The sequence below is a fragment of the Trachypithecus francoisi genome, unplaced genomic scaffold, assembly GCF_009764315.1.
Source record: "Trachypithecus francoisi isolate TF-2019V2 unplaced genomic scaffold, Tfra_2.0 Lachesis_group10, whole genome shotgun sequence".
NCBI classification, from domain to species: domain Eukaryota; kingdom Metazoa; phylum Chordata; class Mammalia; order Primates; family Cercopithecidae; genus Trachypithecus; species Trachypithecus francoisi.
Genome location: NW_022681455.1, coordinates 75,550,505 through 75,562,733, shown reverse-complemented (window position 1 = coordinate 75,562,733; position 12,229 = coordinate 75,550,505). Strand labels below are relative to the sequence as shown.

At 55.2% G+C, this 12,229-nt stretch overlaps 1 protein-coding gene across 2 annotated transcripts in view; it reads left to right on the top strand.

The window, feature by feature from the left end:
* The window catches only part of SCNN1B (sodium channel epithelial 1 subunit beta), an 87,404-nt gene extending 75,561 nt beyond the window's left edge, over positions 1-11,843 (top strand). For both annotated transcript variants that reach the window (XM_033217755.1, XM_033217756.1), the window contains 7 exons: positions 183-290; positions 4,439-4,556; positions 5,865-5,940; positions 6,029-6,086; positions 7,541-7,602; positions 10,631-10,706; positions 10,958-11,843. In XM_033217755.1, the coding sequence (XP_033073646.1) occupies positions 183-290; positions 4,439-4,556; positions 5,865-5,940; positions 6,029-6,086; positions 7,541-7,602; positions 10,631-10,706; positions 10,958-11,338 (879 nt within the window). In that variant the 3' untranslated portion in view covers positions 11,339-11,843. The remainder of the gene's footprint in view (positions 1-182; positions 291-4,438; positions 4,557-5,864; positions 5,941-6,028; positions 6,087-7,540; positions 7,603-10,630; positions 10,707-10,957) is intronic.
* Positions 11,844-12,229: the final 386 nt, after the last annotated feature.

The following is a 12,229-nucleotide window of genomic DNA, read 5'->3' as shown; positions in this document are numbered from 1 at the left end:
TCCTTTTGGCTGGAACCCCCCCAGGGTGGCCAAGCTTTAGGGGAAGGTGAGCCCTCTGGCGCCCCCTCTGGCACCTGCAGGGGTCCACAGCCCTCTATCCCCGCATACTTGATGGAAGGCAGGTGCAGAAAGGGTTTCCTGGAGAGACCAGGGCCCCCCTCAAGCAACCCCTCTAAACCCAGGACAAGCTTCAGCGCATGGGGGAGCCCTACAGCCCGTGCACCGTGAATGGCTCCGAGGTCCCCATCCAAAACTTCTACAGTGACTACAACACGACCTACTCCATCCAGGTGGGAAGGCGGCACACGCCTCGTGCCCCGGGGCCCCTGTCCGGGTTTATGGGGTGGAGGCCTCTGTTCTCCAGGAGAACTGGCTGGCTCTGCTGGGCTTTTGTAGGTGGCCATGGGGCACCCCTGGGCCTGTAGGACCAGTCACCTTCCTGGGCTCTCTCACCAGGGCCTAGGGCTGGCCAGTTCTCATCCCCACTTGAGCAGGTGTGCCCTTGGGGATGTCCAGGGGAATATAGGGATCTTACTCTGGGGTTTCCCAAGATGAAAACAAAAAATAGCAGCTAACACCATCAAGCTTTCATTGTGTGTGAAATGCTGTGCTAAGGGCTGGAACACATTCCATCATCATTTGGTCCTTCAACCCCCTCCCCCCATGAATCCATAATATACTAATGACAGCAACATTTATTGATAAACTAATAATAGCAGGCTTACCATGTGTTAGGTAGTCACTGTTGTAAGTAATTTACATATATTACATCATTTAACTTTCACAACAACCCTAAGATGTAGATGCTATTATCATTTCCATTCTAGGAATGAGGAAATTGGGATTGACAGACCCCAGTTCAAATACATCATCAATTTACCTAAGAAGTCCCCCCCACTTTTTTTTTTCTTAAGACGGAGTCTCGCTCTGTCACCCAGGCTGGAGTGCAGTGGCATGATCTCAGCTCACTGCAACCTCCGCCTCAGGTTCAAGCAATTCTCTGCCTCAGCCTCCCGAGAAGCTGGGATTACAGGCACCCGCCGCCACACCGGCTAATTTTTCTGTATTTTTAGTAGTGATGGGGTTTCACCAAGTTGGCCAGCTGATCTTGAACTCCTGACCTCATGATCCACCTGCCTTGGCCTCCCAAAGTCCTGGGATAACAGGCGTGAGCCACCATGCCCGGTCTTTATTATTATTATTTTTAAAGAGATTGCCAGGCATGCTGGCTCACGCCTATAATCCCAGCACTTTGGGAAGCCAAAGCAGGTGGATCACACTTGAGGTCAGGAGTTCAAGACCAGCCTGGCCAACATGGTAAAACCCTGTCTCTACTAAGAAAGACAAAAAAAAAAAAAAATTTTAGCCAGGCGTGGTGGCACGCGACTGTAGTCCCAGCTACGCAGGGGGCTGAGGCAAGAGAATTGCTTGAACCTGGGAGGTGGAGGTTGCAGTGAGCTGAGATCATGCCACTGCACTCCAGCCTGAGTGACAGAGCGAGACCCTTATCTCAAAAAATAATGTAATAAAAAAGAGAGACAGGGTCTTGCTCTGTCACCCAGACTGAAGTGCAGCGGTGCCATCATAGTTCACTGCAGCCTTGAACTCTTGGATTCAAGTGATCCTCCTGCCTTAGCCTCCCTAGTAGCCAGGACCACAGGCATGAGCTACTGTGCCTGGCTAATTTCTTAATTTTTAAAATTTTTTGCAGAGACAGAGTCTTGCTATGTTGCCCAGGTTAGTCTCGAACTCCTGGGCTCAAGCAATCCTCCCACTCTGGCTTCCCAAAGTGCTGGGATTATAGGCATGAGCCACTGCACCCACTGGAAGTCCCTCTTTGTATCTGCCCTCAATCCTCTTTGCTGTAGCTGGCGGCGTCCTTCTTGTCCTGATCTTGTCCTGATCTCTAGAGTTAACCCAGACCTGCCCCTAGTCCTGGCCCCTTGGAGAGGGCAGATTGAATCCTTGCAAAGGTGACAAAAATGACCACTCGCTGATACTTCCTCTCCAGCCCAGTCTGCATTGGCAGATCAGTGCACTGAGGCATAACAAGAGGGCAGCCCAATGCCTGCCTCAGTGTCTGGGTGCCCAAGCATGGCATGGTTTGCCCTTTCCCTGTAGTCACAGGAAATGACCCTCCTGGTGCCCACCTGCCCACCCATTGCTTGGCTGGTTTGGCCACCTCACGTCTGGAGGGACTTCTGCCCATTATGGAGAACTCTAGCCATCATCTGAGCCTCTGGAGGGACAGACAGACAGACAGGGCAGTACAGGGAGGTGGGAAACATGGAGAAGAAGGCGCCAGCCCCAGAAACTTCATTCCAGGAAAACTGTGCCTCTCGTTTCTTCTGGTGTGGTAGCCACCCAGGCCAGAAAACTTAGCCAAGAGCCAGGCCCTGATCAGGAGCTCTGCCCATCCCCATGGCCACCCCAACCAGGAGCCGGCTTGAGCCCACCCCAGCCTCCATCACAGGGCCTGAGAAGGATTCCCGCTTTCCAGATGAGACAGAGAGGTCTACAAGAATATAAGACAGCTTGGTGGGGCATGGTGATGCACACCTGTAGTCCCAGCTACTCAGAGGCTGAGGCGGGAGGATCGCTTGAGCCCAGGAGTTTGAAGATGCAGAGAGTTATGATCACGCCACTGCACTCCAACCTGGGCGACAGAGTGAGACCCTGTCTCAGGAAAAATACAAAAAAAAAAAAAAGGCCGGGCGCGGTGGCTCAAGCCTGTAATCCCAGCACTTTGGGAGGCTGAGACGGGCGGATCACGAGGTCAGAAGATCGAGACCATCCTGGCTAACACAGTGAAACCCCGTCTCTACTAAAAAATACAAAAAACTAGCCGGGCGAAGTGGCGGGCGCCTGTAGTCCCAGCTACTCGGGAGGCTGAGATAGGAGAATGGCGTAAACCCGGGAGGCGGAGCTTGCAGTGGGCTGAGATCCGGCCACTGCACTCCAGCCTGGGCGACAGAGCGAGACTCCGTCTCAAAAAAAAAAAAAAAGTAAAAAAGAGGCCAGGCACAGTGGCTCATGCCTGTAATCCCAACACTTTGGGATGTCAAGGTGGGTGGATCCCCTGAGGTCAGGAGTTTGAGATCAGCCTGGCCAACATAGTGAAAGCTGGTTTCTACTAAAAATACAAAAATTAGCCAGGTGTGATGGCATGTGCCTGTAATCCCAGCTACTCAGGAGGCTGAGGCAGGAGAATCACTTGAACCCTGGAGGTTGAGGTTGCAGTGAGCCGAGATCATGCCACAGCACTCCAGCCTGAGCAACAGAGCAAGACTCCATCTCAAAAAAAAAAAGAATGTAAAACACTTACTGGAAACCCAGCTCTGGCTCCTCCTGGCCATGCCATTTAATCTGCCATCCAGCCCTGATTTCCTGCCCTCAGGAAACCACAGACTCGTTAGGGGCAATAGAAAGGCAGCACATAGGGACCTCAGACAGAGACGCAGGAGGAGCAGAAGAGGACTCAGGGGCGCAGGTGTGGAGGGCGGGGCCGAGTGGAGAGAGGTAGGGAGGAGCTGGCCAGGGCTGTATCCAGGAGCCCAGGGTAGTCAGGACCTAAGAAACTGGATAGGCAATGAAACACCAAGAACCGCTGCCTCCATCCGTGCAGCGCTTCCTGAGAACCTGATGTGGCCCTGAATCCTCCCTCCCAACCTCAGGAGACAGGTGTCTTCAGCACCCTGTTTCACCTATGAGTAAACTGAGCCCCAGAGGGTCATGACTCGCCCTAGGACACATAGCTGGTCTCTGAGTGGACTGAAACCAGGTCAGAATGACCTGAAAGCCCAGTATGTTGGGGCCGAGTGAGTTGAGACTCATCACATCCAGCCTCCTGGAGGCTGCCCGGGAGCCCACTTCTTCCTCGCCCCACCAGGAGACATTCTGCAGACCAGTGGGCTGCTCACTTCCTCTGTCATTGACTGTGCGTCAGGATGCTCAGAGATCATCCTTCTCCTGGCTTTCCCTGGGCATTTCCCTCTGGGAGGAAGGAACGCAGAGCCAGCCTGCCTGGCTTCCTCGGCGGCCTGTCAGGGTGCATCTGTGTCAAGTGCTTGGATGGAGGCTGGCATCCTCATAATGAGCGCTCTCTGAGCATTGGCTTTATTATTAGCAGCAAGCTGCTCTTCCCCATGGTGAAGGGTGAGGACCCCAGCTCTGAATGGTGAGACCTGGGATACTGGGGTCTGGCCTAGGTCCCTCTGCGGGGTCCAGGGACCTGCTGGGAAGCCCAAAAACGTCCAGGACTGTGGGGTCTGTAGCTGTAGCCAGTCATCTCAGCACAGCTTCTCAGCCCTGGAGCACCTCCACCAGCTCCCCTAGCTCCCTTAACCTGGGCATTACTTCTCTGGACACCCCGGTGCTGGGATGGGGACATCACTGACCGTGCTGTGTTCTCACCTTATGAACCCCCTACCCCCCACAGGCCTGTCTTCGCTCCTGCTTCCAAGACCACATGATCCATAGCTGCAAGTGTGGGCACTACCTCTACCCACTGCCCCGTGGGGAGAAATACTGCAACAACCGGGACTTCCCGGACTGGGGTGAGCGGAGACACAGGGGGATCGGCACAGCCAGCTGGGGCCACAGAGGCTCTGACCATAGAGGAGGGGGCAGAGCTCAGTGCCCTCAGCAGAGTCCAGAGATGTGCCCAGGGTGGCTCCTCCGCAGTCTGAGGTCCCTCCTACAATTCCTTCCCAGGCCTCCTTTCTGCAGGAACCCAGCCTTCTCTCTGCTCCTCAATTTCATGAAGCGTGGGCTTGAAACACATAGGCATAGGGTGCATGTGTCCTTGTGGGCCTGTGTCTGTGTGCCACACTAATGCTTGCACATGCGCAACCCTAGGCATTTGGCTGCTGGCGAATGTGTGCCTGCACTCATGTTTTCAAGTGCACATATGCAAAGGCATTTCCATGCTTGCGTCCAAATGCACAGGAGCCGTTCATGACTACAGTGGGTTGCTGTGTGTAGGTTTATGCACAGGCACAAATCACTTCCAGGGTCTGCATTTGTGCACTCTGGCTTTAGTGCACTCTGTGTGTGTGTGTGTGTGTGTGTGTGTGTGTGTGTGCGCGCGCATGTGCATGTATGGATAAGGCCATGCGTCCCTCTTCAGCATGTGTGTTCATGTCTATGTGGGTTCACTGGGTCTCTCTGCAAGGCACTGGGTGGGAGGGGAGAGTGAGGAAGCCATTAGCATGATGGTGGCCTCCGAGGACTCGAAACCTGGAGTCACAGTGGGAAGAAGAGCCCTGCGGGGCTCACAACCAACTGGAGCTGGGGCCTGGGAACCCTGGCGGTCTGGAGTCCAACCACTGATGAATGTTGTCAGCAGGGTGCAGTGGCTCATGCTTGTAATCCCAACACTTTGGGAGGCTGCAGCAAGATGATCAGTTGAGGCCAGGAGTTCGAGACCAGCCTGGCCAACATGGCAAAACCCCGTCTCTAAAAAAAAAAAAAAAAAAAAAAAAGTAAAGGAGAGAATAAAAAGAATGCTGTCAGCAGGAGACTTACCACTTACAACCAACACAAACTAAACGGGAAAAACGTTATTCCTTCCAGTCACCCACCCTTTGTTCATGACTCCATAACCCCGTCCCCCAGGCAGGGATGGGGATGGCTGGCAAAAAGAAAGCTGCTCTGACCCCCCCCTGAGCTGGGACCCAGGCCAGACTGGGGTGCAATGGCTGGAGGTCAGGAGCTGGGTAGGGAGTGGTGATTTTTCGTGACACCTCCTCCCGCCACCTAACCACAGGGCCAGGAGAGCAGAGGGGCCAGCCAGAGGCTCAGCAGGGGACAGGGGCTAGAAAGCCCCCTCAAACCTCTTGGCCGCCTCTCTGTCTCCTGCGCAGCCCATTGCTACTCAGATCTGCAGATGAGCGTGGCGCAGAGAGAGACCTGCATTGGCATGTGCAAGGAGTCCTGCAAGTGAGTGCGGGTGGGCGGGCACAGCAGCAGGCGGGCATGGAGGGGCATCACTGGCAGGGACCGCAACAGGCCTGACCTTCTCTTTCAGTGACACCCAGTACAAGATGACTATCTCCATGGCTGACTGGCCTTCTGAGGCCTCTGAGGTGAGACAGTTGGGGGCCAAGCTCCTGGCCCTCAGCTTTGGGCTGGGGACAAGTCTGGGCATAAGATGTGGGCTATTTGGAAATTTGGAGGGGGTGCCTTTTTCCCTCCCTCCTTCTCTCTTTCCCTCCTTCCTTCTTTGTCTGCTGTATTTCTTCCTTCCATCTTCATTCCTTCTGTCCTTCCTTCCTTCCTCCCTTCCTTTTCCCTTCCTTCCTTCTCCCTTCCTTCCTCCCTCCCTCGCTTCTCCCTTCCTTCTTCCTTCCTTCCTTCATCCCTTCTTCCTTCCTTCTTCCTTCCTTCATTCCTTCTCCTTCCCTTCTTCCTTCCTTCCTTTCTCCCTCCCTTCTCCCTTCCTTCTTTCCTTCCTTCCCTTCTTCCTTCCTTCTCATTTCCTTCCTTCCTTCTGTCCTTCCTTCCTTTCTTCCTTCCTTCTTTCCTTCCTTCCTTCTCCCTCCCTCCTTCCCTGTTTCCTTCATTCCTTCATTCCTTCCTTCCTTCCTTTCTTCCTGGCTCCCTTTCTTCCTCCCTCCCTGCTTCCTTCTTTCCTTCCTTCCTTCTTTCCTTCCACCAATATTCTCCCAGGCAGTGTGCTATGTACACAACACAGAATTAGACAGACATAATCCTTTTAATAGGAGAGGGCCAAGATCACAAACAGAAATAAAATCATTTCAAAGTGTGATTATGGCTGTGAAATAAACAAACAGGTGATGGGAGAGAGTAACTGGGGGAAACTACTTTATTTTTGTATTTTTACTTTATTTTTTATTTTTGGAGACAGGGGCTTGCTCTGTCACCCAGGCTGGAGTGCAGTGGTATGATCACAGCTCACTGAAGCCTCGAACTCCTGGGCTTAAGTGATCCTCCTGCCTCAGCTGTGGTCCTCAGCTGGGACCACAGGCACATGCCACCAGGCCTGGCTGATTGTTAAACTTTTTGTAGAGATGGAGTCTTGCTATGTTGCCCAGGCTGGTCTTGAACTCCTGGCCTTAGGCAATCCTCCCACATCAGCCCTCCCAAAATGCTGGGATTACAGGCATGAGCCACCATGCCCAACCTCTGGGAAAGCACATTAGGTAGAGTGGTCAAGGAAGGCCTCTCTAAAAAGGTGACATTGGAGCTGACACCTGGAGGCAGAGGCTGAGTCAACAGGGCAGAGCTGAGGAGGATTCCAGGCAGAGGGAGCAGGAAGCGTGAGAACCAGAGGTGGGGAAGGGCCGGGCAGGGTGGCCAGGCCCGCCGGGGAAGAGTCTGGAGACCCGAGTCCCTTCTCCCGGAGAACAGCAGCCACAGTTTCCACTACAACCTTCCTCCTGCTCCCCATCCAAACTGTGATTCCCCCGGGGGCCTTGGGAAGGGACAGGGCTGTGGTCTACCTCCCCCAGGGAGCAGGGCCATGACTGGGAGGGATGCTGCAGATGGCAACTTTTGCAGCTGCCTTCTTGGGTTCCAGGACTGGATTTTCCACGTCTTGTCTCAGGAGCGGGACCAAAGCACCAATATTACCCTAAGCAGGTGAGCCTGAGCGTGGGCGGGGCTGGGGAAGACAGGGAAGGGGGTCCAGAAACTCGGGCAGGAGTTTGGACACAGGACAGCTCCTCAGACACCTTCTCACATGGGTCAGACCCAGGAGCAAGTCTCCAGGAGGAGGCACTAGGAGTGAGAGAGAGGAAAGGCAGCCACGGGGACTCTGAGTCTACGAGCTGCTAAGGAGGAGCCTGTGTTTCCCTCTGTCACTGTTCACCCAGCCATCCAATCATCCTCCATCCTCCACCCACACACCCAGCATCCTCCACCCATTCATCCGCCATCATCCACCCATGCACCGAGCCATCCTCCACCCATTCATCCTCCATTCTCCCACCCACACACCCAGCCATCCTCCACCCATTCATCCCTCCATCATCCACCCTTCCATTCTCCCTCCCACACACCCAGCATCCTCCACCCATTCATCCTCCATTCTCCCACCCACACACCCAGCCATCCTCCACCCATTCATCCTCCATCCTCCACCCACACACCCAGCATCCTCCACCCATTCATCCTCCATCATCCACCCACGCACCCAGCCATCCTCCACCCATTCATCCCTCCATCATCCACCCTTCCATTCTCCCTCCCACACACCCAGCCATCCTCCACCATTCATCCTCCATCATCCACCCACGCACCCAGCCATCCTCCACCCATTCATCCTCCATTTTCCCACCCACGCACCCAGCCATCCTCCACCCATTCATCCTCCATTCTCCCACCCACGCACCCAGCCATCCTCCACCCATTCATCCTCCATCATCCACCCACGCACCCAGCCATCCTCCACCATTCATCCTCCATCCTCCACCCACACACCCAGCATCCTCCACCCATTCATCCTCCATCATCCACCCACGCACCCAGCCATCCTCCCCCATTCATCCCTCCATCATCCACCCTTCCATTCTCCCTCCCACACACCCAGCCATCCTCCCCCATTCATCCTCCATCATCCACCCACGCACCCAGCCATCCTCCACCCATTCATCCCTCATCATCCACCCTTCCATTCTCCCTCCCACACACCCAGCATCCTCCACCCATTCATCCTCCATCATCCACCACGCACCCAGCCATCCTCCACCATTCATCCCTCCATCATCCACCCTTCCATTCTCCCTCCCACACACCCAGCCATCCTCCAGCCATTCATCTTCCACCATCCACCCACACACTCAGCCATCCTCCACCATTCATCCTCCATTTTCCCACCCACGCACCCAGCCATCCTCCACCCATTCATCCTCCATTCTCCCACCCACGCACCCAGCCATCCTCCACCCATTCATCCTCCATCATCCACCCACGCACCCAGCCATCCTCCACCCATTCATCCTCCATCCTCCACCCACACACCCAGCATCCTCCACCCATTCATCCTCCATCATCCACCCACGCACCCAGCCATCCTCCACCCATTCATCCCTCCATCATCCACCCTTCCATTCTCCCTCCCACACACCCAGCCATCCTCCACCCATTCATCCTCCATCATCCCCACGCACCCAGCCATCCTCCACCCATCATCCTCCATCATCCACCCTTCCATTCTCCTCCCACACACCCAGCATCCTCCACCCATCATCCTCCATCATCCACCCACGCACCCAGCCATCCTCCACCCATTCATCCCTCCATCATCCACCCTTCCATTCTCCCTCCCACACACCCAGCCATCCTCCAGCCATTCATCTTCCACCATCCACCCACACACTCAGCCATCCTCCACCCATTCATCCTCCATTCTCCCACTCACACTCAGCCATCCTCCATCCATCATCCTCCATCATTCATCCTTCCATTCTCCTACCCACACACTCAGCCATCCTCCATCCATTCATCCTCCATCATCCACCCTTCCATTCACCCACCCACACACCCAGTCATCCTCCATCTGTTCATCCTCCATCATCCACCCTTCCATTCGCCCAGCCATACACCCAGCCTTCCTCCATCCGTTCATCCTCCATCATCCCCCTTTCCATTCTCCCACACACGCACCCAGCCATCCTCCATCCATTCATCCTCCATCATCCACCCATGCACCCAACCATCCTCCACCCATTCATCCTCCATCATCGACCCCTCCATTCTCCCACCCACGCATCCAGCCATCCTCCATTTATTCATGGATCTCTCCATCCACTCAACACAAACATTAGTTGAGCACAAGAAAGACACACAGTCCAAGCTAGCAGGAGTTTAGGGGGCAAACATATGCAAAAAGGACTTAAGGAGAGGAGGGTCTGGACAAGCCCCCTACTCTAGGAGTACAGCAGGGAAGGAGCCTTAGTCTGCCTGAGAGATAAGGGAGGTCTGCGTAGGGAGGTGGCTTTGAGTGAACTCTCCAAGGAGGAGTAAGTGCTGTTCAAATAAGAAGAGGCACCAATGTCCAGGCAGAAGACAAAGCTTGGAAGCCTGGAGGCACGAGATAGCACAGCCTTTCTGAGGACCATCACGTGGGAGGGGAAGCCCACACAGCCACCCCTTTCTGTCCCAGGTGCAGTGAAGGTGCTCATGGCTCAGTGAAGAGCTCTGTGCAGAGTCACTGTGTATAACCCGGGCCACTCTGAGAGTACAAAGTGGGGAGCTCAGAGCAGATCTTTGGGGCTGTCCCAGGCCAGAGTGTCCTGTAGGGAACTGGTAGGCAAGGGGTGGAGGAAGGGGGCCATAGGATGGGTGCTGGGTGGAGATGCCCAGAGGGGCTGGGAAGGGCTGCACTTGCAGTTCTTGCTTGGACTTCACCACTCATGGGTGCATGCATGAGAGAAGCTCAGGATAGAGGAGGGGGCTGGGGCGGCCATTCCTTGGCTGCCTTCCTGTGTGCGTGTTCACGTGTGCATGTATGCATGGGTGTGTGGGTGCATGTGGGTGCATACATGTGTGTGCATACATGTGGGTGTGTGTGCACATGCATGTGTGTGTGTCTGTGTACACGTGTGTGCCTGTCTGTCTGTCTGGAAGGGGATACATTAGTCCTGGCCCTTCTTGCTGCCTCCTGCAGGAAGGGAATTGTCAAGCTCAACATCTACTTCCAAGAATTTAACTATCGCACCATTGAAGAATCAGCAGCCAATAACGTGAGTTATTGTGGACTCCTGATACCCCAGCACTGCCCTGCCCTGACCCCTGCACCCTGAGGGTGGGAGAAGGGCTCTGAGCCCTATGGAGGGATTAGGAGATCCCCAAAGCAGTCCCAAGTTATTCCCCTGGGCCAAGATGGTCACCACCTCCCGTTCCCACCCAAGAATCACCTCCCAGGAACCTGTGAGTCTGGGCTAGAGGCAAGAATGTGTGGCCTGAGCCCACCCCAGCTCCCTGTTCCCCACAGCTCGTCTGGCTGCTCTCGAATCTGGGTGGCCAGTTTGGCTTCTGGATGGGGGGCTCTGTGCTGTGCCTCATCGAGTTTGGAGAGATCATCATCGACTTTGTGTGGATCACCATCATCAAGCTGGTGGCCTTGGCCAAGAGCCTACGGCAGCGGCGAGCCCAAGCCAGCTACTCCGGCCCACCGCCCACGGTTGCTGAGCTGGTGGAGGCCCACACCAACTTCGGCTTCCAGCCTGACATGGCCCCCCGTAGCCCCAACACCGGGCCCTACCCCAATGAGCAGGCCCTGCCCATCCCGGGCACCCCGCCCCCCAACTACGACTCCCTGCGTCTGCAGCCACTGGACGTCATCGAGTCTGACAGTGAGGGTGATGCCATCTAACCCTGCCCCTGCCCACCCCAGGTGGCTCGAACTCACTGAGCAGCCGAGACTGTTGCCCGAGGCCTCACTCTATGGTGCCCTCTCCAAAGGGTCGAGAGGGTAGCTCTCCAGGCCAGAGCTTGTGTCCTTCAACAGACAGGCCAGCAGCAACTGGCCCGTTCCTGGCCAAGGGCTCCGTAGGATCATGGTGCTGGTACAGGATGCAGGAATTAATTGTATCTTCACCTGGTTCCTACTGTCATCCCTCCCTGTCCTGATCCTGGTCCTGGCCAGGCCCTGGAGGCCCCTCAGAACACCTTCTCCTGGTGGCAGGCCACCTCCCTCCCAGTGCCAGTCTCCGTCCACCCCAGAGAGGAACAGGCAGGCGGGCCATGTGGTCTTCTCCTTCCTGGCCTTGGCTGGCCTCTGGGGCAGGGGTGGTGGAGAGATGGAAGGGCATCAGGTATGGGGACCCTGCCAGGTGGCACCTAATTTACTCTAGAAAATAAACACAGAAAACACTGAGTCCAGCTGTGTTCTTCGTTTGACTGGGCAGCCGGGGTGCCCTGATGGCAGAAGGGCATCCATAATGGCTTGAGAGAGACCAAAATTGGTTTAAGGGAAAGGGTCTCAAGCCCCTCCTTCTGCTGCCAGCTCCCAGGCCAACACTCATTAGTCCCTGCCTGGGTCGTGTGCCCATCTCTGACCCAGTCAGTGTGGCCAGCTAGATAAGCTGCTCTGATTGGTCACACCTGAATTCCTCTGCCCAGACCTGAAGCCAGTTTGGCCCCCAGGAGAATCACATGGTCCAAGGGTGGCGGGGGCACAGTTCCCAGGGTGGCCAGATAACAATCAGGCTGCTTGGTTGAATTTGAATTTCAGATATACAAACTGAATTTTTATTATTATTTT